At 46.4% G+C, this 23135-nt stretch overlaps 1 protein-coding gene across 2 annotated transcripts in view; it reads left to right on the forward strand.

The window, feature by feature from the left end:
• LOC102449644 (tyrosine-protein kinase TXK) overlaps positions 1-23135 on the forward strand; it is a 58919-nt gene that overhangs the window by 9676 nt on the left and 26108 nt on the right. For both annotated transcript variants that reach the window (XM_075930463.1, XM_075930464.1), the window contains exons 2-4: positions 19008-19065; positions 19283-19388; positions 21146-21357. In XM_075930463.1, the coding sequence (XP_075786578.1) occupies positions 19008-19065; positions 19283-19388; positions 21146-21357 (376 nt within the window). The remainder of the gene's footprint in view (positions 1-19007; positions 19066-19282; positions 19389-21145; positions 21358-23135) is intronic.

The raw sequence follows: 23135 nt of genomic DNA on the forward strand, positions 1-23135 counted from the left end.
CTCTGAAAACTTATAATTTATTCCTACCCTTTGTTTCCTGTCTCTTAACCAATTATCAGTCCACGAAAGGACCTTCCCTTTTATCCCATGACAACTTACTTAAGAGACTTTGATGAGGGACCTTGTCAAAGGCTTTCTGAAAATCTAAGGGTGTGTCTAGACTACTGAGTTTTGTTGACATTTAGACTACAGGGTTGCATTTAGACTACAGGGTTCTGTCGACAAAGCAGCTTGCTTTGTCGACAGAACTCAATGTGTCTGGACGCTCTTTGTCGACAGAAGTTTTGTCGACAAAACCCGGTAGTCTAGACGTACCCTAAGTATACTATATCCACTGGATCTCCCTTGTCCACATTTTTGTTGACCCCCTCAAAGAACTCTAGCAGATTAGTAAAGCATAATTTCCCTTTACAGAAACAATGTTGATTTTCCCGCAACAAATTATGTTCATCCATGTGTCTGACAATTCTATTCTTTACTATAATTTCAACTAATTTGCCCGGTACCGGCATTAGACTTACTGATCTGTAATTGCCAGGATCACCTCTAGAGCTCTTTTAAAATATTGGTGTCACGTTAGCTATCTTCCAGTCAGTAGGTACAGAAGCTAATTTAAGGGATAGGTTACAAACCACAGTTATTAGTTCCACAATTTCCCATTTGAGTTCTTTCAGAACTCTTGGGTGAATGCCATCTGGTTCCAGTGATTGGTTACTGTTAAGTTTATCTATTTGTTCCAAATCTCCTCAAATGATACCTCAATCTGGACAATTCCTTAGATTTGTCACCTAAAAAGAATAGCTCAGGTTTGGGAATCTCCCCAGTATTGGCAGCCGTGAAGACTGAAGCAAAGAATTCATTTAATTTCTCCGCTATGACGTAATCATCTTTGAGTGCTCCTTTAGCATCTCGATCGTCCAAGGGCCCCACTGGTTGTTTAGCTGGCTTCTTGCTTCTGATGTACTTAAAAACATTTTTCTATTACTTTGAGTTTTTGGCTAGCTGTTTTTCAAACTCCTTTTTGGCTTTTCTTATTATATTTTTACACTTAATTTGAGAAAGTTTATGGTCCTATTTTCCTTATTAGGATTTGTCTTCCACTTTTTAAAATATGTCTCTTTATCTGTCTCTGTTTCTTTTACCTGGTTGTTAAGCCACGGTGGCACTTTTTTTGTTCTCTTACTGTTTTTTAATTTGGGATATACATTTAAGTTGGGCATCTATTGTGATGTCTTTGAAAAGCTTCCATGCAGTTTGCAGAGATTTTACTTTTGTCACTGTGCCTTTTAATTTCTGTTTAACTAACTTCCTCATTTTTGTGTAGTTCCCACTTCCTTAAAATGTCAAATGTCAATCAAAATGTAGTGTGTCTGTATGTTATTACTTTGTGAAATGCCTGTACACTATTAATTTGTATAACCAAATTTGTAATCTTGCCAAAAATTATCAAGTTTTTTTTAGAGGATCTATCTCCCATAAAACTATATTGACATTTACATTCCCCACCTTTCATTCTTTATTAATCAAGTTCTGTATCAGTTGCTCTGTTAGCTTGTCTGGGATCCATGGCAGACTGACAGGCATATGATTACCAGGATCATCCTATTTATTCATTTTAAATATTGGCACATTAGCTTTCTCCCATTCTTTTTGATCTTCTCCAGCGTTCCAATACTTATTGAAAATCAATTTTAATATTCCAGTGAGCTCATCAGCCAGCTCTTTGAAACTCTTGCATGCAAGTTATATGAACCCATTAATTTAAAAAATGTCTAACTTCAGTAGACATGCTTCTGATATACTAGTGAAATAGAAAGAGTGTTATATGATATGACCGCATCATCTGTTCCCACTCCCCAACACAGAACAGAAATAGTTATCAAACACTTTTCTTTTTCTGCATTATTACTGATATACTCCCATATCCATCTAATAATGGATTAATACCATTGTTAGGATTCTTTTTGATCCACATATACTTAAAAACTCCTTCATATTATCCTTAACTCTGTTGGCCATAGATTTCTCCCTATGTCCCTTTGCTTCTCTTATCAATTTTCTACAATTCTTACCTTCTGATTTATAGTCATTACCGTGAACTTTCCATTTCTTCCATTTGTAATACATTAGCTTTACTTCCCCACTAAACCATGTATGTGTTTAATGAATAGGGTCTTCTTTTTCAATTGGGGGATTGTGACTTTTTGGGCACCTAAGAAACAATTCCCAATTATCATTCACATTTTTTATTAAATTCTTCCTCCCAAATGATTTGTTTTCATCCTTGTGAAACTGGCCCTTATAAAGCTCCAAGTATATACATCAAAGGCTGGACTTAATTTTGTTTGAACATTAAAAATATGATCAAATCATGATCACCTGTACCTAAATTGCTATTGAGCCATCTGGAGTGGCTCAGGAGCATGAATACCAACCTCAGAGCAGACTATTGAGAAACAGAGGACACACCCAAATTGATTGTAAGTTCTATACTTAAATTTCACCAATCAAGTTTCAAGTGTGAACTCCTTAGGCACTACAGTTGTCTTAACATGGTGTAGCAGAGAGATAAGAATACCTAAGAGGACTCTCTTCCTACCCAGGTAATCTTGCCTTTGGTCCTTTGAAACATATTCATGTTATTCTCAGTTCCAATGATCAGTCGCTTACCCCAGATCACTCACACTTAAGATCTTACAACAAAGACCACACTTGTAGACAATCCTGTAATAAATTAACTAATAATTTACTGTACAAGAAAAAGAAATGAGAATTATTTACAAAGTTAAAGCAGGTAAACATACACACACAAATGACTTACAGCAGTGGTTTCCAACCTTTTAAAGCAGGAGATCACTGTATGAATTTAAGTGCAATTCAAGGTCTACCTCAAACCCAGATACCCTTGCCCCACTTCCTTTGTGCCCCTTCTTCAAGGCCTTGCTCATTCCATCCTCCCTCACTTTCACCAGGCTGGGGCAGCAGGTTGGGCTGCAGGCTCTGGTATTGGATTTAGGGATCTGGAGTGCGAGAGGTACTCTGAGCTGAAGTTGGGGCAGGCAGTCAGCGTGCCAGAGCGGGTTCTAGGTGAAGGCTCTGGGAGGGTGTTTGGATGCAGGGGTTCTCGGGGCTAGGGCAAAGGCTTGGGGTTCAGGAGGGGGTCCATGACTGGGGTGGGGTTTCAGGATGTGGGTTCCAGCTGGGCACTGCTAACCTCAAGTGGCTCCCAGGTGGTGGTGCAGTAGGGGTAAGGAAGGCTCACGCTTGTCCTGGCCTTGTACCATTCCCAAAAGCAGCCAGCCAACTCCATGCCAAACCCCGTTGTGCCCTCTCTCTGCTCTGTGGAGATAGGATACAGGATGGGAGAGGAGGCACCTTGAAATCAGCACCCCTCTTCTCTCTCCTCTCCTCTGCACTGCTCCTGGGGGTGGAAGGAGACAGCTCAAAAGCAAAGGGCAGGAGGTGCACAGCAGTGGGAGGAAAGGCAGCTGAAGTACCAGCATGTGCCAGCCTCTTGGTCAAACTAGTCAGGATCACCTGTCAGAGACTCCAAGATCTACCAGTAGATCCCGATCTACTGGTTGGTGACCACTGACTTACAGTGTTAGGTTACAAAAGGTAATAGAAGCCGCTAAAATATACAAGTTATATCAGTACTCTTAGGGTTAACCCAGACCAGCCACTGAAGATTAGGGATGTTAACTAACATGTATTTGTGTAAACATGTAACTACTAGATTTTTTAACGGTAACACGTTTACATGTGGGGGGGGGGGGTGTTGAGGTGTGGCAACAGAAGACTGCTTAGTGGTGCTTCCGTATGTGCTGACAAAGTCACTGATACTCACCTCCTTTGCTTTCTGGGGCTTCTCTCCAACCTGTCCTGCTGAGCGATCTCACCTGGTTTCTCCCATCCAAGAAATAGAGCTGAGATCACCACCCCAGCCCCGGCCAAGGAGCAATACAGACATTGAAACTCTTCAGGTCTGAGGAAAATGCAGTTTTGGGCCCAGCTTCCAGGGAAACTCCCCAAATGGGATCAGAACCCTCAAATTAATTATTTAGGTAAGCCCCCTTCAACAATGAAAGGAAGATGTACATGCAGGGAGTTAGCTTGAAATCTGCTTCCCATGTGTATGGGCTCCTGCCCGATGCCTCTCTATTAGAGACAGCAGTGTGGGAGAAGGGGAAAATGACTCCGTGGGAGCAGGTGTTTGTGAGGCATTGGCTTTTAAACCAGCTCCCCCACAGCACCAGCTCTTGCCTGCCCTCCCCTGCTGCTACCTCCCACTGGCTTCCTGTGCATACCAGCTCCCGCCTGACCTCCCCCCAGGTGAGTTTGTAATAAGCTCGAGTGTGTATTAGAATTAGCTCTGCATTGTTTTGTGATAGAGGCAGCAAGTGGAGGGTGTGTGTGTGTGTAAGCACTACAATTAACCAATGAGCCCAGGCTTAGCAGTTAATTGTGTAAATGGCTACACACTAACATCCCTTTCGAGGATTCTTTGTTTATGCTTAGCTATCTTGGCCTCTCCATCTCCAAGCAGCACAGAGTTTCAGTTCCTTCTTGTCAGGGATTTTTATTCCCTTAACTCAGAGTTCAAGCTGATGAGAGGAGTCTACTTGCACATCTCATCTATATGGGTGTGTGCTGTTCATTTGATTCCAAGGGGCATTCTTGGTGAGAAACACCTAACATCACCTCTGACAAACTATCATTTCACATTTAGAAATGCTTTGCTCCTGACTGCTGGTTTCAGAACAAACATTTTTACAGTCACAAAGGAAACATTTAAAAATGACCTTATAAATAGGATATAGGGAAGTGAAATTAATGTATGTAGCAACCTACAAGCATTTCATAAAGCCTAATCACTAAACACATTTTAATAAATCTAATACATATTTTAATAATATTAAGACACAGGCAAGCCAGACTGCTTCCAGCTATGCATTTGTCAGCGTGCAGTTGAGGACAAGAGTCTTTGGCAGGAGCTGGCACCTGGTCTACCAACATCACAGCTGTCATTACATATTTAGTTCAGTGATTAATTCTTCTTTATCCTCATGTACATTAAAAAAAACAGAATTTGTTTTTTTGTATGCAAATGAAACTATTTTCCTTTTGGTTACACTTTGAATTCTGGCTGCTTCTCTCTTTTGAATGGAGAGATTTTAAAAAATTAGGTAATTAAGAGTGCGGATGGCTATGTGAGGCAATACGCTGCATGTGCTTCTGTCAGGAAGTGCAGGCTTCCTGTAAGACTTTATTCACCATTGCTATAATACTTGGAGGCAGCTCTGTGTGTATATAACTTCCTGTCTTGCTACTACAAGATTGTGAGGAGAGCACAGAACATCTAATTGAATTATTCACACAAAGAGCCAAGCAATTTGACATTTGTGGTGGGTACTTTAGATGTGCAGATATCAATCATGTTTTGCTTCCTGAAAGGGGGCTGCAGAAACATTATGGGTTATTCTGTCACATTAGTGATATGTGAACTCCAAATTCGCTAATCAAGGATGGAGGTCAGAATGAGAAAGAAATGCCACACGTACTGCTTAAATAGCAGTAACCTCTCAAAATACAACAGTCAACCATCCACCTAAACAGGCCTTCAACTGATCTCATCGCAGTGTTTTAAATCAAAGTATCCAAATTTGACTAAACCCATAGAATCAAATACTAAGACCCACAACTCTCTGTAGGCTGCTTGTAGTACTGTGAGAGCTGAAGGGCTCGCACAATACTTCTCATTTCATGATGCTGCCTTTTGCTGACTTGCCAGATTTCCACACAGAAAAATGGGGTGTCAGCAATACACCTCACAACTTTACATCTCACTGAGACACTCTGCAGCTGCTACTGAGCAGCCAAAGTGGGAATCAATGCAAGGACAAAACAATTTCTCCAGAAGCCAAACTGTAACAAAGAGGCAGACAGCCAAACCAGGAACTATGCATGCAAACAAATCTTCCTCTACAAAGCTGGGGATGTTCCTTCCCAGGGACCTCAACCCCTGTAGCTAGAGAAGGACACAATAAGATAGGAGGGAGAGGAAAGGCAGCAAAGATGCAGAACTGCCTTACCTCTCAGTAGGGATGGTAGAAATCTTTTATTCTGTGTAACCTCAGTAATTCTTAGTGGTTACACAGTTACTAAAATGCTCCCCTCTGGGAGCTGGGTGGGTGGCCAGTGTGCTCCTGGCTCCCAGCCCCACTCGCAAGGAGCCCCCTGACACCTCATGCTGCTGCCTCTATCAGTGGCAGTAATGCATGGTGACAGCCTGGAGCCGGTCCTCGCACTGATGCCTCTGATACAGCTCCCCACAAGGATTGTCTGCCACCTGCTGCCCCGCGCTGCTGCTGTTGTTGCAGTTAAATGGGACCATTAACTGATACGCAAATGCTTATCGATTAAACAGTTTGCCAGCTTGCCGCTAACATCCTTACCTCTCAGGGCTCCTTCACATTCATTTCTCGGTAAGAGATGTTAATCTGGACCATAGTTACTGTACTATGGGTCATATTATGTACTCTTTTTCAGCCAAAACACTGAACTGAGTGAAAGTTTTGGTGGAGTAAGGTGTACAGAACAGGAAGCTACACTGTATCCCATGAAACACCCTAATGCAGATTCAGCTTATGGTTTGTTATGATTCCTTAGTCATTATAAAGTCTAGCTGGTAAATATGTTATTACAATATATGTAAAATGCATTACACAAATTTAATTTACTATTGATTTCTTTTAACCTAACAAAGTAGATTCAAAAGTGGAAAGTGGCTGTACTTTGCAGAAAGTTTGAAATTCAGTGATGGCAGAAAATTCCTGAACTGACATTCCACCTTTACTGGGACTACCCTGAACTGTGAATTAATTTGGATTTGTGATTATAATCAGATCTTCAGTGTCACTTAAGAACGTTTTAATAATACTTTGAAGTGCTACAGCCCCTGATCTAAATGTGTCTGGTAAATACTTTACAAATGTCCATTGAGCCTTGCAGCATTAAGGCAAGTAACAAAGTATTACTTCAGCCATACTGAAATGTAGACACCTGAGTTGGTGGTGGAATGAAGAAGCTGTTTTAAATGCATGGTGGCAACACACTGAGTCAGGGACAAACACTGGCACCAATTAAAAGACCTCAGAAAGTTTTCATAAGTAGGTGATTACTCAACTTGGAATTTTATCACCCTTCCTCCAATGAAAAATGCTGTGAGATCTCTGCTGGACAAAAGTGGTCAGGTCATTTCATTCAAAAGTCAGCTACTACAACTCCACATTCCTATCTACAACAGTGTGAGCAACCTGCAGTCCACTGGGGTTCTACATGTAGCCTACGAGACATTTTGTTTACCATTGCCCATGGTCAGGGTTGCCAGATTCTGCTATTTTCCATCCGCAAACATTTTTCCTACCAGTATTACTAAAGTAACACGCATATAAAGCAAGGACACATGAAATGAGGTCCATGCTGATTGCACACAACATTAACTGTGAGAGCTGTGCACTCCCGCTGCATCCAAAGTGCTGCTACAATTCAACCAGCTCACCCACCAAAATTCTAACGGCACAGCAAAATTACCCTATCCTGGGAGACTGTCTTGGTTATGACAATCTTGCATCCCACTGGATCAGGCTAAGAATGTTAACTAGCAATTAATTGACTAGTCGAGTAGTCGATAGACTTTCCATTGACTACTTGACTAGTTGATAAACACTTCTGCATTCCGCCTTTGAAATGTACAAGAGCCCCAATGGGGACTCTTGTGCATTTCAAAGTTGATACGCCATGTGGAGCACAGGGCCAGCAGAAAGTCCCACTGACTCCAGGCTCCACGTGAGAGCTTCCTGCTGGGGCTCTTGTGCATTTCAAAGCGGAAGCACCCGCGTGGAGCCTGGGTTCAGCAAGGGATTCAGAGTCCTGCGCTGGCCTCAGGCTCCAGGCTGTGTTCCTCTTTGAAATGCACAAGAGCCCCCACTGGGGACTCTGTACACTTCAAAGCTAGCACACTGCTCGGATCCCCATCTGATCCCACGCTCCAAGTGGTGCTGCTGCTTTGAAATGCCACGTGGAGCCCAGGATCAGCTGGGGACTTCCCACCTGACTGCTATCGTGCGGCATTTCAAAGTGACAGCACCGCTTGGAGACCAGGATCAGCTGGGGACTCTCCAGTGGTGCTGCTGCTTTTAAGTAGACCCCTCTTTTCCCCCTCAGCTGCCTCTATCTGATAGAGGCAGCAATGGGGGTGGGGGTGGGACTATCTGATAAGCATTTGCATCCCTTTACATCCCTAGATCAGGCCTGGGCAAAATATGACCCACGGGCTGGATCTAGCCCGCCAAGCCACCGGATACAGCTTGCGGACACTGTGGGGAGCCCCAGGCAGGCTCCCTGCTTGCCTTGCTCCACCCATATGCCGCTAAGAAACCCAGCTGCAAGGTGCTTTTTCTTTAAAAACTGTGAGTCCCAAGAGGAGGGAGGAAAGCTTTAGGAGCTGCTCCCATCCCCAACACAATCTCACTGGCCAGTTTCTGGCCAGGAACTGGCCAATGGGAGCTGCATGTTTCAATAACAGGCAAACAGAAAGCACAAGGAGCTCCAGAGCACATGGCTGCAGCCTGTGTGGGATTGGCGCAGCAAAGTTCCGTCTAAGCTGTGTGGTGCCACAGCTTCACAGGTGATTAATCAGCCCCAGCCAGTCAGAGGCTCAGGGCTCCATGCATAGAGCTGACTGACTGGGAGGGGCTGATTAATCACCTATGAAACTATTCCACTGTGCAGCTTAGAGAGAACACTGGCAATCAGGGAGGCTGATTAAGGAACGGCTGCTGGCTGGTAAGTCTCCTGGTCAGAGCCTGCCTCTGGCACCCAGTTCCTCCCTTGCCCAACCCTCTGTCCCCCACTCCTGCCCCCTACTCCGCATACCCAAATCCTCTGCCCCCCTCCTGTATTCATATCCCCCCCCCAGATCCAGCACCTTAATCCCCTGCCCCAGATCACAGTCCCCTCCCGCCCTAGCTCACAACCCAAATCCCTGCACTCCCTCCTGTATACCAATTCCCTACCCTAGGTCACAATCCAACCCAATCCAGTGCCCCCAAATCACAACTGCCTCCTTCACCCAAACTCCCATCCTTACCCCAAGCTCCCTTCTGCACCAAACCTCCATCTGAGACCCTGCACCTCCTCCATTAATATCATGGAAGAGTGTGGTCCTCAACCACTTTCTAAATTCTTGGAGTGCCCCCCATCAGAAATTATTGTCCACCCCTATACTGGATGAAGAAGGGCCACTCATGCACCCCACCCACTAGCCTAGGTTGCCCATCAGTGATCTAACACTATGTCCAGTCATTATTTCAGTATTATTTCAGATTTTCCCTCTGACTTTCTCTTTTTGCATGTAAACATTGCATGTAAACATTTGTTTTTTGTTTATAGTTCATGCTCCTTGTCTGGAAAATATGGTAAATGCACTAGAAATTTTTTTTTAAAAGGTTAATGTCAGCTGGCTTGGATATTTCCAATCTTCATATTTTGCATAGCCGTCACTGGAAACTTTTATCAAGTGGTTTATGATATCTTGTGATAAAAATGGGTTTGCCAAAGTCCCACACTGTAGGCTCTTCACAGGATGTCATGGTCTATTGCAAATTGCCCCCACAAGTGTCACTGGTAACTATTCAAACAGCAAAACAAGCACAAGCCACAAGACTCTTCCTCTTCCGACTAAGAACTAATTTTGATGTTATCTCCCTGAACTTTGTCATTCTCTTTCTCTTTCTAAAGTGTGAGATTTGTTAAACACTGTTTATACCTTTGCAGGTCAAATAATTCAAGTTTCACTGAGCATAATAAGGCTCTTTAACCTCTCAAATGTTATAGTACACAAATTCTTAGTAAACTTCACTGTAGGGCTATTCTAATCTATGTGCATCTATAAAATTACTACAACTTCTCTATTTAGTAAGTTGCTGCCTATCCCACACACAACCTAGTGATGATGGGAGCATTCCAGCCAAATTTCAGCTGCTAAACCTTCCTTTCTATTTCAGCTACCTAAAGGTCTTGCAACCAAGAAATCTGGCTCAATTTCCTCTCCCACCTCAAGCATCATCCATCTAGAAATTAAATGACATTTTAAATATCAAATCTCTTGCTAAACCTGATACCTTTCAATGTCTTCTCTCCACTTGTTCATTTGCAAGAAGCATATGTGTAATGATATAAATATAGTTGCTGTGATGCAAGATAAATAGAAACACAAGTCAGATGTGATCTCTTAGTTTTAAGGCTTCTATACCAGAAAGACTTATAATAATGATTTGTACTGAAATGATATAATAAAAGATGCCAAAGCTCTTTTATAAACATTACTTAGTTCTCACCATGTCTTATTTACATTTTACAAATGGATAAATGAAATAGAGAGTGGATAATTTATAAGTTATCAGACCATGGTCACACAGCAAAAACGGGGCTGAGCCAGGACTAACATCAAGGGTACGTCTAGACTACAGGGTTTTGTCAACAGAAGTTTTGTCGACAGATACTGTCGACAAAGCTTCTGTCGACAAAGAGCGTCTAGACTACATTCAGTTCTGTCGACAAAGCAACCTGCTTTGTCGACAAAACCCTGTAGTCTAGACACAACCCTACATGCAATAACACCTTCTGTCGACAGAACTCTGTCGACAGAAGGCGTTATGCCTCGTAAAATGAGGTTTACCAGCGTCGACAAAACTGCTGAGTTCTGTCGACGTTATGTCAATAGAACTCAGCGGTAGTGTAGACGCTGGTATAGTTTTGTCGACAAAAGTCTACTTTTGTCGACAAAACCCTGTAGTCTAGACACACCCCAAGAGTCCTAACTCACAGGTCTTTGTACCAACCATTCTTCTTCGAGTGGTCCCCGTGGGTGCTCCACTCAAGGTGTCGGGTCCCGACCCGGCGCTGCTAGTCACAGATTTCCAGAGCCGTAGCCGAGCCGGACCATGCATGCGCGAGAGCAGCACGTGGCATTCTTGCCTTTGCAACATCTCGCGGTCTGGCCCCCCCTTGCCAGTTCCTCTCAACCACCTGTGGTTGCTGGCGGAGCGCCGTTTATCTCTTCAGAAAAAAGCCATTCTGTGAAAAAAAACAACACCACACAAATAGTTTAACTCTAGTACTTATAGGTTGTTAGTTAGTAGTTAGTTTTTGCTCAGAAAAGCAAAAAAAAAATGTCTAGTTACTGTTTTCTTAGTTTTATTAGATTAGTCACTGTATATAGTTATGCTGATTGAGCATCATGCCTGGGTCACCTGGGTTTAAACAGTGTACTCAGTGTAAAGACGCGATGCCTGCATCTGATGGGCATGTGACATGCATCAGATGTCTCGGGGAATCACACGTCCCACAGAAATGCGCCCATTGCATGAAATTGACACCGAGAGCATGCAGGGAGAGAGACATGTGGTTAAAATTCCTGCTGTGAGAGAAGGCTTTACAGCCTTCTGATGATCATGGCTCAGAACCTCCCGCAGGGAAGAAAAGGAGAGCGCAATCTGCTGCCAAAAAGGAAGAAAGCTTCTCCTATGCGCTCTCTTCCAGCTGGTTCACTGTCCCGGATTAGTTAGGGAGACATGCTGGGTACGTCCGGAGTGATGGGACAGCCGGAGAGATCATACCGGGCACTATCGGTTATGCCCGCACCTCCGAGCTGGTCAGCATCGGCACTGGCTCTTCACCCCTGTAAGCGCTCGGCGTCTCACCACGAGCGATCGGCACCGCCAGAGGTGCTTGAACCGGCAACATCCGTGCAGCCGCAGACTCTAGCGGCACCACAAGTGGCACCGATAAGCTGGCACCGGAGTCGGCAATGAGGGACGAATCTGGGGAGGAGCACGAATGGGCCCGATGGCTGAGCTCCCCGCAGCACACTGAGTCGGCACCGAGAAGTCGCTCTCTGTCAACAGTCTCGGAAGAGACAGAGCTGCCCACAGTGCCGTGTGGGATTCCAGCACAGCGGCACGGTAGCACAGTGCATAAGACGGAGGGCCAATCCCCTCCTCTCTCCCCCCGTTCTTTACCATCAGAAGAACATGAATCTGCTCATACAACTAAGGTCCCTACAAAGGCGGCTAGAAAATCAATGCCAAGGCACTCGATTTCACCGTCACCAGTTTTTTCCCCTGAATCTTTGCTTTTGCCGCGTCATTCAGCGAAGGTCAGAGATTATTCAGCGTCTCATCATGCAATGCGCTCTCCGCGATGGAGATCAGAGTCTTGTCACTCTGATCATTACGACCGGTATCCCTGTTATCACCGGGGACCATCATATAGGTCTCGCTCACCTAGCTACTCCTCTCCAAGATTTTATCACAGGAGGTATGCTAGCAGATATTCCTCACGACAATCGTCCCCTTAGCACGTTGACCACAGGAGTCACTGTTCATCCTATGAGCATGGCAGATCTCAGTCCCGTTCCCATCTATGCTGCTGCCATACCTCTTATGGGTCACGACAGTCACCTCCGATCCAGGATTGTCAAAGGGCAAAATCTCATCTAGAGACCCCCTCGGCCCCAGCTCAACTGTCAGAGCCTGAGGAAAGGGCAAATTTCTGATACGGATGATCGCCCGCATCCTATATCTCCGGAGGATATTTCGTCATCCTCCCCAGACGATGCTGTGTTTGCGGGGGATTCCTCTCCTCCTGACGACACAAAAGAATTTCAGGATCTTTTTAGGAGGGTGGCTCAGTCTCAGGACGTCCAATTATCAGATTTACATCCCAAGCAACAATCTAAGGTCGCTCTCCCTATTGATGAGGCAATCCTCCAGTCGGCAGCAGAAATCTGGCATAGCCCGGCTTCAACCACTCCAATTTCGAAACCGGCGGAAAAGCGTTACTTTGTTTCATCTAAAGACTCAGAATTTCTTTTTACCCATCCTCAGCCAAACTCCTTGGTCATCGATGCAGCTCTACAAAGGGCTAAGAACCCGCAGCTAAAAAACATAGGGGCAGATAAGGAGGCCAAGAAATTGGACATATTTGGCCACAAAGTATACTCATCGGCCACGTTACTTCTTTGCATTGCGAATTATGCAGCCCTATTGGCAAACCATAGTTTCGATAATATCGCGAAGCTTACAGACTTGGCCCAAAGAACATCTGAGGCTGATAAAGAGCTCTTACGGACAATCCTCAAGGAGGGCTACGCGTGCTCGAAAGTGAATCTCCAGATAGCTATGGATGTGGCAGACACGGCGGCTCGAGGAGTAGCAGCAGCAGTGTCTATGAGACGCTCATCCTGGCTCGCCACAGCGGCAGTACCCAAGGAGCTACACTCCAAAGTCGACGACCTCCCATTTGACAGGGTTAAACTGTTCGCAGAAAAGACCGATGAGGTACTTCATACTGGCAAAGATTTAAGAACGACATTCCGTACACTAGGAATGTACATCCCACCATTCTGTTGTCATTGTTATTTTCTGTACCAGAGACAGTATGATTACCAGTCTCGTAGACAGCAAAACCGCATGTTTGACCAATCCTGCCCTAGACAGCAGCCTCAGTGAAGGTGCCCACAACCACTAGAGTGTCCGGCACGTCTGCCTCAAAACAGCAAGTTTGACTTCTTTGTCGAGGGCATGCGAACTCCGCCAATCGTTATTGCGCACACAGATCCCATTTTCCACCATCGTTTATGACCCTATTATCACCAATGGGTCAAAATAACATCAAACAAATGGGTGCTGGGAGTCATAAAGGTCGGCTTCACCATCCCCTTCACTTCCATCCCTCCCACCACCCCACCTTCCCCGTCCCTTTTCAGGGACCCATCTCACAAAGGCCTCCTGCGGCAGGAAGCCCATTGTCTCCTTACCATTGGAGCAATAGAGCGGGTCCCAGATCAGGTCAAGGAAAGAGGGTTCTATTCGAGGTACTTCCTAACGGAAAATAAAACAGGGGGTTGGAGACCCATTCTCAATCTATGCTGCCTAAATTGTTATCTCCACAGGCAGCGCTTCAAAATGGTGACATTGAATTCCATAATCCCGTCCCTCGAATACAACAATTGGTTAGCTGCTCTCGACTTACAAGATGCGTACTTTCACATAGCCATACATCCTGCTCACAGGTGCTTTCTCCGATCTGTGATAAATGATGATCATTTTCAGTATTGAGTTCTGCCGTTCAGTCTCGCCTCAGCGCCCAGGGCTTTCTCAAAGAACCTGGCTGTCGTAGCGGCTCATTTGCGTCGGCTACGAGTGGTAATATTCCCGTACCTGGATGATTGCTTAATAAAAGGTTCCACAGAGCAAGAAGCGTCACAGATGGTGGCGATGGTCGAACGCACATTCAAATCCCTCGGTCTTCTCCTGAACAAACAAAAATCAACATTTACCCCGACGCAAACTATAAAGTTCATAGGGGCGAACTTGGATTCCCTCATGGCGAGGGCATACTTACCTCAGGAGACGTTTCAGGCCATCAAAGATCTCATCACCATACTCAATGGGAATGTGAGTGTCTCTGTTCACAATTGCCTCCGTCTCCTGGGACACATAGCTGCTGCCACCGTTGTAGTTCCTCATGCACGACTCCCTCTGAGGAACCTCCAACACTGGTTGTCGAAGGTTTATGTTCCTGTGAAACACGACATTCACAAGACAGTATGGCTATCTTTGCATGTTCAAAGATCTCTGCGTTGGTGGACAAAATCTCGAAATCTTTTGTTGGGAGTTCCATTCCACCACCAACAACCATCGGCACAAATAACGTTGGATACCTCACTCATCGGCTGGGGTGCTCACATGGCCAACAAACAAATTCAAGGCAAATGGTCTCTCATCAAGAGGCATCTTCACATCAATCAACTGGAACACCAAGCAATTTTCTATACATGCAAACATTTTCTCCCACATATCAAAGGTCTCACAGTAAAAATACTGATGGACAACGTAGCGGCGATGTATTATGTGAACAGGCAGGGAGGAGCACGATCACGCTCCCTATGCGCCGAGGTGGTGCGGTGTTGGAATTGGTGCATACAGAACAACGTAACCATAATAGCATCATACTTACCTGGCACCGCCAATGTAATTGCGGACTCCCTTAGCAGGCGTTTTCCCATGGAGCACGAGTGGGAAATAAGGGCAGACGTGATTCGGGCGATATTTCGCAAATGGGGTATGCCCCTGGTAGACCTTTTCGCAACGACCAACAACAAGAAGTGTCGCTTATATTGCTCCAGAGCAGGGCTCGGCAAGGGCTCCCTCGGCGATGCACTTCCGGTCAGCTGGAAGAAGGCACTCCTGTATGCTTTTCCCCCCATGGTCCTCATCTTCAGGACACTGGAGAAAATCCGAGCAGAGGCAGTGACCGTCATTTTGTTAGCACCAGCCTGGCCCAGGCAAGTCTGGTATCCATTTTTACAAAAAATGTCAATACAGCCACCATACCCCCTCCCTCTCCACCAAGATCTTCTTTCTCAGGAACAAGACTTGCTGTTACATCCCAGATTCAAGTCATTACATCTGACGGCATGGCTCCTGAATGGTTAAAAGGAGACGAAAACCTGTGTTCTGAACAGGTCAAAGTGATACTGCTGCATAGCAGAAAAGAATCTACACGAAATACTTACCTTGCAAAATGGCAGAGATATTCCAAGTAGTGTCTTCAGAATAATGTACAGCTGCTTCTATCTCCTTTGCATCATGTTTTTGACTACATCCTACATCTACGAAATTCGGGACTTGCGTTGTCATCTTTAACGGTGCATTTGGCAGCTATTAGTGCTTTCCACCATCCAGTAGAGGGTTCCTCGCTCTTCTCTCATCAAATTACAAAGAGGTTTTTAAAGGGGCTCGTGAATTTATACCCACCACGAAGGGCACCTCCCCCTTCTTGGAATCTCGACCTAGTGCTGAACATTATCATGTACCCTCCTTTTGAGCCACTAGCATCGGTTTCCCTACATATGCTAACCATGAAAACTGTGTTTCTACTTGCAATTACATAAGCGAGAAGAGTGAGGGTATGTCTACACTACAAAGTTAGTTCGAACTAACAGACGTTAGTTCGAACTGACTTTCATAGGTGCTACACTAGCGCTCCGTTAGTTCGAATTTAATTCGAACTAACGGAGCGCTTAGTTTGAACTAGGTAATCCTCCTTCCACGAGGATTAAGCCTAGTTCGAACTAGCTAGTTTGAATTAAGGGGTGTGTAGCCCCTTAATTCGAACTAGTGGGAGGCTAGCCCTCTCCAGGTTTCCCTGGTGGCCACTCTGGCCAACACCAGGGAAACTCTACTGCCCCCCTCCCGGCCCCGGACCTCTTTAAGGGGCACGGGCTGGCTACAGTGCCCGTGCCAGGTGCAAGCCTGCCAGCACCCAGCCAGCAGACCCTGCACCTGGCACGGATCGAGCCACCCACCCGATGCCCCTCAGCCCTCCCCCTCTTCCCGGGACCAGGCTGGCGGCTCCCGGGAGCTTGCCCGGGACCGCAAGAGGCGGGCACCCGCCTGGGCTAGTGCGGACATCGTGGACCTCGTCCACGACCTCTGCACTACGCACAGGAAAGTGGCCAGCTTGGGCAGGATAGCTGCCAGCCTGGCCACCCAGGAGCAGGTGTGCAAGAGAATCAAGGGGGTCCACTGAGACCCCCGACCCTGAGCCCTGAGCTTACAATGGCCATCCTGGGTCAGACCAAAGGTCCATCTAGCCCAGTAGCCTGTCTTCCGACAGCGGCCAACCCTAGGGACCCTGGAGGGGATGGACCGAAGACAGTGACCAAGCCATTTGTCTCGTGCCATCCCTCTCCAGCCTTCCACAAACCTTGGGCAGGGACACCACTCCTACCCACTGGCTAATACCACTCCATGGACCCAACCTCCATGACTTGATCTCACTTCCCTTTCAACTCTGTTCCAGTTCTAGCCTTCACAGCCTCCTGCTGCAAGGAGTTCCACAGGTTGACTCTTTGCTTTGTGAAGAACAACTTTCTGTTACTAGTTTGAAGCCTGCTATCCATTCCTTTCCTTTGGTGTCCTCTAGTCCTTCTTTATGGGAAGTAATGAAGAACTTTTCTGTATGCACCCTTTCCACCCAACTCCTGCTTTTAGAGACCTCTATCCTGTCCCCCCTCCGTCTCCTTTTTTCTAAGCTGAAATGTCCCAGTCTCTTTAGCCTCTCTTCACATGGGACCTGTTCCCAACCCCTGATCATTTTAGTTGCCCTCCCCTCTCCCAGCCTTTCTCTTCCCCTCTCCCACCTCCTTTTCCCAGTCTTCCCGAGTTTTGTTCAATAAAGACAGATTCCATTTTGGAAGACACGTTATCTTTATTTTGTACATCAAGAAGAGGGGCTAGGGAAGGGTAAGTGGAAGGAGGTGAGGGAGGAATGGGGCACGAGCCCCCGATGGGAAGGACTGGGCTGGCTCTGCGGGCTTCTTGGGGTGGAAGCTCTCCTGCAGCCCCCCGATTGTCCCCTCTGCCCAGATGGCAGCCTGCGGCAAGTGCAGCCGGGCTGATGGCCGAGTGCTGTGATGTGCCCAGTGTGGGTACTCCGGGCAATCCAAGCCAGGACTGCTTTGCAAGCGGGGCACCCCTGAGAACTGTCTGTCCGGGGTGGGGGTCGGGACCCTTTAAGCACAGCCCTCGGCTAGCCTGAGACAGCATCTCCACGCTCTAAGTCCTCCTCTGATGCCCTGCCGGCACTGCTTCCGGCCATCCTTAAGCCCGGACGCGCTAGTTCGAATTAGCAAAACGCTAATTCGAACTAGTTTTTAGTTCTAGATGCGTTAGTTCGAATTAGCTTAGTTCGAATTAACTAATTCGAACTAAGTTAGTTCGAATTAGCGCTGTAGTGTAGACATACCCTGAGTGAGCTGGGGGCTTTGATGAGAAATCCCCCTTTCACTGTTTTTTTCCAAAGATGCGGTAACATTACGATTACACTCGGCCTTTATTTCCAAGGTCTGCTCTCTTTTTCACATTAACGAGACTATTGTCCTCACAGCTTTTTACCCCAAGCCTCATTCTTCAAATAAGGATGCTCTTTTCCACACGCTCGATGTCCGGTGCACACTATCCTTCTATATAGACAGAACCCATCAATGGCAGCAGACAGACAGACTGTTCGTATCAACGGCACAGAGATCCAAGGGCAAGGCACTCTCCACCCAGCACGTTGCCAAATTGATTACACTTTGTATTACAAATTGTCATTCGATCCAGAACAAGCCTCTTCCTTCTTTACCTCGTGCTCACTCTACGCGAGCAGTTGCAACTACAGAATTTGCGGGGGGAGTTCCCCTCACTGTTATCTGTCGCGCAGCTACCTGGGTCTCTAGTGTAACTTTCGCGTTTCATTATGCCATAAGTAGGAGGTGGGCTTCGGATACCGCGGTGGCCTCTGCGGTCTTATCCACGGTAGAAAATAACTGACCCGGAGCGCATTCTTGGTTACTGCTTTGTAGTCACCTTTAGTGGAGCACTCACGGGGACCACTCGAAGAAGAAGAAGAGATTACTCACCTTGTGTAGTAACAATGGTTCTTCGAGATGTGCCCCCGTGGGTGCTCCACGTCCCGCCCTCCTCTCCGCTCTGGGTTTTTTCTGGTTTTTTCTCTTTCAGAGACTGAGCGGTAAGAGGAACTAGCGAGGGGGGGGGGGGGCGGACCGTGAGACGTTGCAAAGGCGCGAACGCCACATGCTGCTCTCGCGCATGCGCGGTCCAGCCTGTATATAGGAATAATACTTAGCACCTGGATAATGCTTTTCTTCTATGGACTTCAACATGCTTTACAGAAGCAATGAATCCCTAGCCTTTCCATGCCTCAGTTTCCTCACCTGTTAAATTAAATTATCAATGCTCCATAATCTGGTCCCAACTAACTAGCCTAGAGTCTCCCACAAAGTCCATAGCAGATAACCTATTACACACCTCAGTGTAGGTAAACAAACAAACAAAAAGTACTAAAAATACTGAACATTTTCTTATTTTCAGATCACACCATCCAGTCTGTTTTTTGCTGTTGCTGCTGCTGCTGTTCAATGCAGAAAAGGTAACTCGATTTTTAGCTTCAACTTGCCAGTAATTAAGCTAATCAAAATTAGTTATTTGCTTTCAAAACAATTACTTATAAAAGCCTCTAAAACCCTTCAGTTTTCAGTAAATCTGCTGAAATTTGTAAACATGTACAGATCATTCCCCTCCACCACAACTAATCTGTTTGGTAATATATTCCAATAATAAGCACCGTTTTAATTCTCCAAAATTAGAGCAGTGAAGAGGACGGAACTGAACCTGGACAATGCTGGAGACTTGATGGCTGAATACTCAGTATCACAACAACAACTCTCCTATGTGTCTACCCAAAAGTACAGAGTAAGTAAAACTGCACAGCTTCAGGAAACTGAAGTGCAAAGATATTAAGTGACGTGTCCAAGGCCAGATAGTGACTATGTGCCAGAACAGGAACTAAACATAAGAATGGCCATACTGGGTCAGGCCAAAGGTCCATTTAGCCCAGTATCCTGTCTGGGCATCTGCCAATGCCAGATGCCCAGAGAGTGAACAGAACAGGTAGTCATCAAGTGATTCCTTTCCTGTCATCCATTTCCAGCCTCTGACAAACTGAAGCTAAGGACACCATTCCTACCCATCTTGACTAATTAGTATTCATGGACTTAACCTCCATGAATTTATCTAGTTCTTTTTTGAACTCTGTTCAAGTCCTGCTCTTCACAACATCCTCTGCCAAGGAGTTCCACAGTTTGACTGTAGACTTGTATAAAATAAATCCCTACTAAATCTTTAAAGTTGCAGTACTAGATACTTAATATAAATATTGCAAAGAATATTTTAGTAAGTGTGCAAAGATTTAGAAGATTTACATTGTTATGTATTTTTTCCAGATACAAAGGAGCTGAATATGGTTTTATTTTCAGCTGACCTAAATCTACTGACTTAGATGGTGTTCTTCCAAACTTTACAACAATGTAACTGAGCACAAAACCAGACCCCATAATCATAGATCATAGAATCATAGAATAATAGGACTGGAAGGGACCTCGAGAGGTCATCGAGTCCAGCCCCCCGCCCTCAAGGCAGGACCAAGCTCCGTCTACACCATCCCTGACAGATGTCTATCTAACCTGTTCTTAAATATCTCCAGAGAGGGAGATTCCACCACCTCCCTTGGCAATTTATTCCAATATTTGACCACCCTGACAGTTAGGAATTTTTTCCTAATGTCCAATCTAAACCTCCCCTGCTGCACTTTAAGCCCATTACTCCTTGTCCTGTCCTCAGAAACCAAGATGAACAATCTTTGCTCAGCGTTTCCCTGGTCTTCCTGAGCAAAGCCGCGGAGGACCCGGGCGGGACCACGGCGCTGATCTGGAAGCGCCGCGATCCCGCCCGGGTCCTCCTCCGCTTTGCTCAGCGTCTCCCTGGTCTGCTGGGGGGGGACGCAGCTAGTGCGCCCCCCCCCCCAGCAGACCAGGGAGATGTGAAGCAAAGCCCCGGGCCTGTGGTAGAGCAGGTGGGGCGCTGCCGGTTGGTCCCGCAGCACCGCTCCTTGGCACTAGTGGGCCAACCCGGCAGCACCCCAGCTGCTCTGCCCCAGGAGTCCTGATTCAGCCGCTGCTGATCAGTTTCAGCAGCGGCTGAATCAGGACACCTGGGGCAGAGCAGCTGGGGTGCTGCTGGGTTGGTGCAGTAGCGCTGAGGAGCGGCTGCGCTACTGGACCAACCCAGCAGCACCCCAGCTGCTCTGCCCCAGGCGTCCCCAAGTCAGCCGCTGCTGAAACTGACCAGCGGTTGACTACAGGAAGCCCCTGCCCCGGGCTTCCTGGAATCAGCCGCTGATCAGTTTCAGCAGCAGCTGACTTGGGGATGCCTGGGGTTCTTAAGTTGAATCTGTATGTAAGTCGGAACTGGCGTCCAGATTCAGCCGCTGTTGAAACTGATCAGTTTCAGCAGCGGCTGAATCTGGACGCCAGTTCCGACTTACATACAGATTCAACTTAAGAACAAACCTACAGTCCCTATCTTGTACGTAACCCGGGGACTGCCTGTACTACTAATAATACCCAGGGAAAGAAATAAAAACTAATCATGATACTTTTTTCTCTCAACAGTGTGACACACAATTTGTTCAACAATCAAAGAGGAAGCCGCTACCATCATTACCCCAACAGTTCCCTGACGAGTGTGATGAGAATATCAGAGTCATTGCACTCTATGATTTTTTTGCCAAAGGACCTTCTGACTTGACGCTCAGAAAATCAGAAGAATATATTATCCTTGAGAAGTATGACCCCCACTGGTGGAAGGCAAGAGACCAGTTTGGGTAAGAGAAGAGGCATTTTTGGACTCATTTATTTCTATATTCCTAAAAAAGAATCCTCAAGAAACAAACAAAAAACCATAAACAATTAGAGGCATAAATACATTTTAGGGATAGATTTTTAACGTGTTTTGTCTCTGAGACATCAATATAAAGCAGTCAGATTTTGAAAAACATTCAGCACCCAGAATCTTCCATTGAGAAAGGGAATCTAGATCAGGAGTGGACAATAATTTTTAATGGAGGGGCACTCTGAGATTTTTGGTAAGTGGTCAAGGGCTACTCTTCTATGGAGGAAGTGCAGGATCCGGGATGGAGGTTGGGTGCAGAAGAGAGCTTCAGCCATGGGGAAGGGATGAAGAAAGGGGTGTGGCATCTGAGAGGAGTTGTAACTTGGGGTAGGAGCTTGGGATGCAGGTGCAGGAGAGGATTCTGGCCTGGGGGACGGGTTCTAAGAGGGAGTGCACAGTCTGGTAGGGAGTTGTAACCTGGGAAAAGGGGCTAGAGAGAGTTTGGGTGATGACCCCAGGCAGGGGAATGGGGTGCAGGGTTCAGGAGGGGGTATGGGTGCAGGAGAAGATTCTGGCCTGGGGGATGGATTTAGGAGGGAGTGAAGGTCTGGGAAGGTGGTGTGACCTGGAAGAAGGGGAAAGCAGGTACAGAAGGTTTGGGTGGTGGCCTGGGCCAGGTAGTTGGAGGGGAAACAGGAGGTGGAGTGCCAGAGCCATTCTCTGGCTGGGAGGCACTTACCTAAGTGGTAAGAACATCCCTGGTTCAGACTAGAAAGGTTCAACCTGTACTGCAATTAAGCCAAATTCTGCTCTCAGTCACACTTGTGTCTATTTTCCCATGCAGTTTCATATGGTGTTATCTTATATTGAAGTTACCACCATTATAGCTGAGATAATTGTAGAAAGGTTATGTAATTCAAGTAAAATATTATTAGATAAACTTAAAAAAACCCAAATAGTCTGGTAGCACTTTAAAGACTAACAAAACATCAAGATGGTATCATGAGCTTTTGTGGGCACAGCCCACTTCTTCAAATGATTTCTTCAGGCGCCTCTGCAGGTATTCAAAGGGTCAGCCCTGGAGCCTGGGGTCAGCTGGGGATTCCCAGCTGATTCCGGGGCATGGCATTTCCCCAGAACCTAGGATCAGCTGGGGAGTCCCCAGCTGACCCCGGGTTCCACAAGGCACTTCCTTGGGCACTTCAGCTGGGGACTTCTCAGCTGATCCAGAGTCCTAGGGAAATGTCGTGGGGAGCCCGGGGTCATCTGGGAAGTCCTGCTGGGGAGTCCCACTGGGGATTCTTGTGCATTTCAAAGCAGGCACCTACCTGCAGCCCAGAGTCAGCAGGATTTCCCACTGGCCCCGGCTATATGCAGAGTTCCACATTCCTCCTTTGAAATGTACAAGAGCCTCTACTGGGGCTCATGTACATTTCAAAGGAGGAATTTGAAAGTGCCTGTCGACTAGTCAATTAACCGCATTTTAACATCTTTATTGTAAACCCATTGGAGCAGGGACCATGTCTTCCTCTAGAAACTGTACAGGCAGATGCTCACTGACTTACATAACTACCTTTGGACCAGAGGCATAGTGAGGGTGTTATGTGCCTGGGGGCAGAGACAAAATTTTCACACCCCACGGCTGCATTGCGGGGCCCTGAATCTGGCACACAGCTGAGCCCATCCCTGGGAGTAGGAGTGGGGGAGTTTGTACCGCGTTTCCCCCTGCCCCCTCCTGTTTGGGGCTGGGCCCTTGCACGCACTAACCCA

The sequence above is a fragment of the Pelodiscus sinensis genome, chromosome 5 (genome assembly GCF_049634645.1).
Source record: "Pelodiscus sinensis isolate JC-2024 chromosome 5, ASM4963464v1, whole genome shotgun sequence".
NCBI classification, from domain to species: Eukaryota; Metazoa; Chordata; order Testudines; family Trionychidae; genus Pelodiscus; species Pelodiscus sinensis.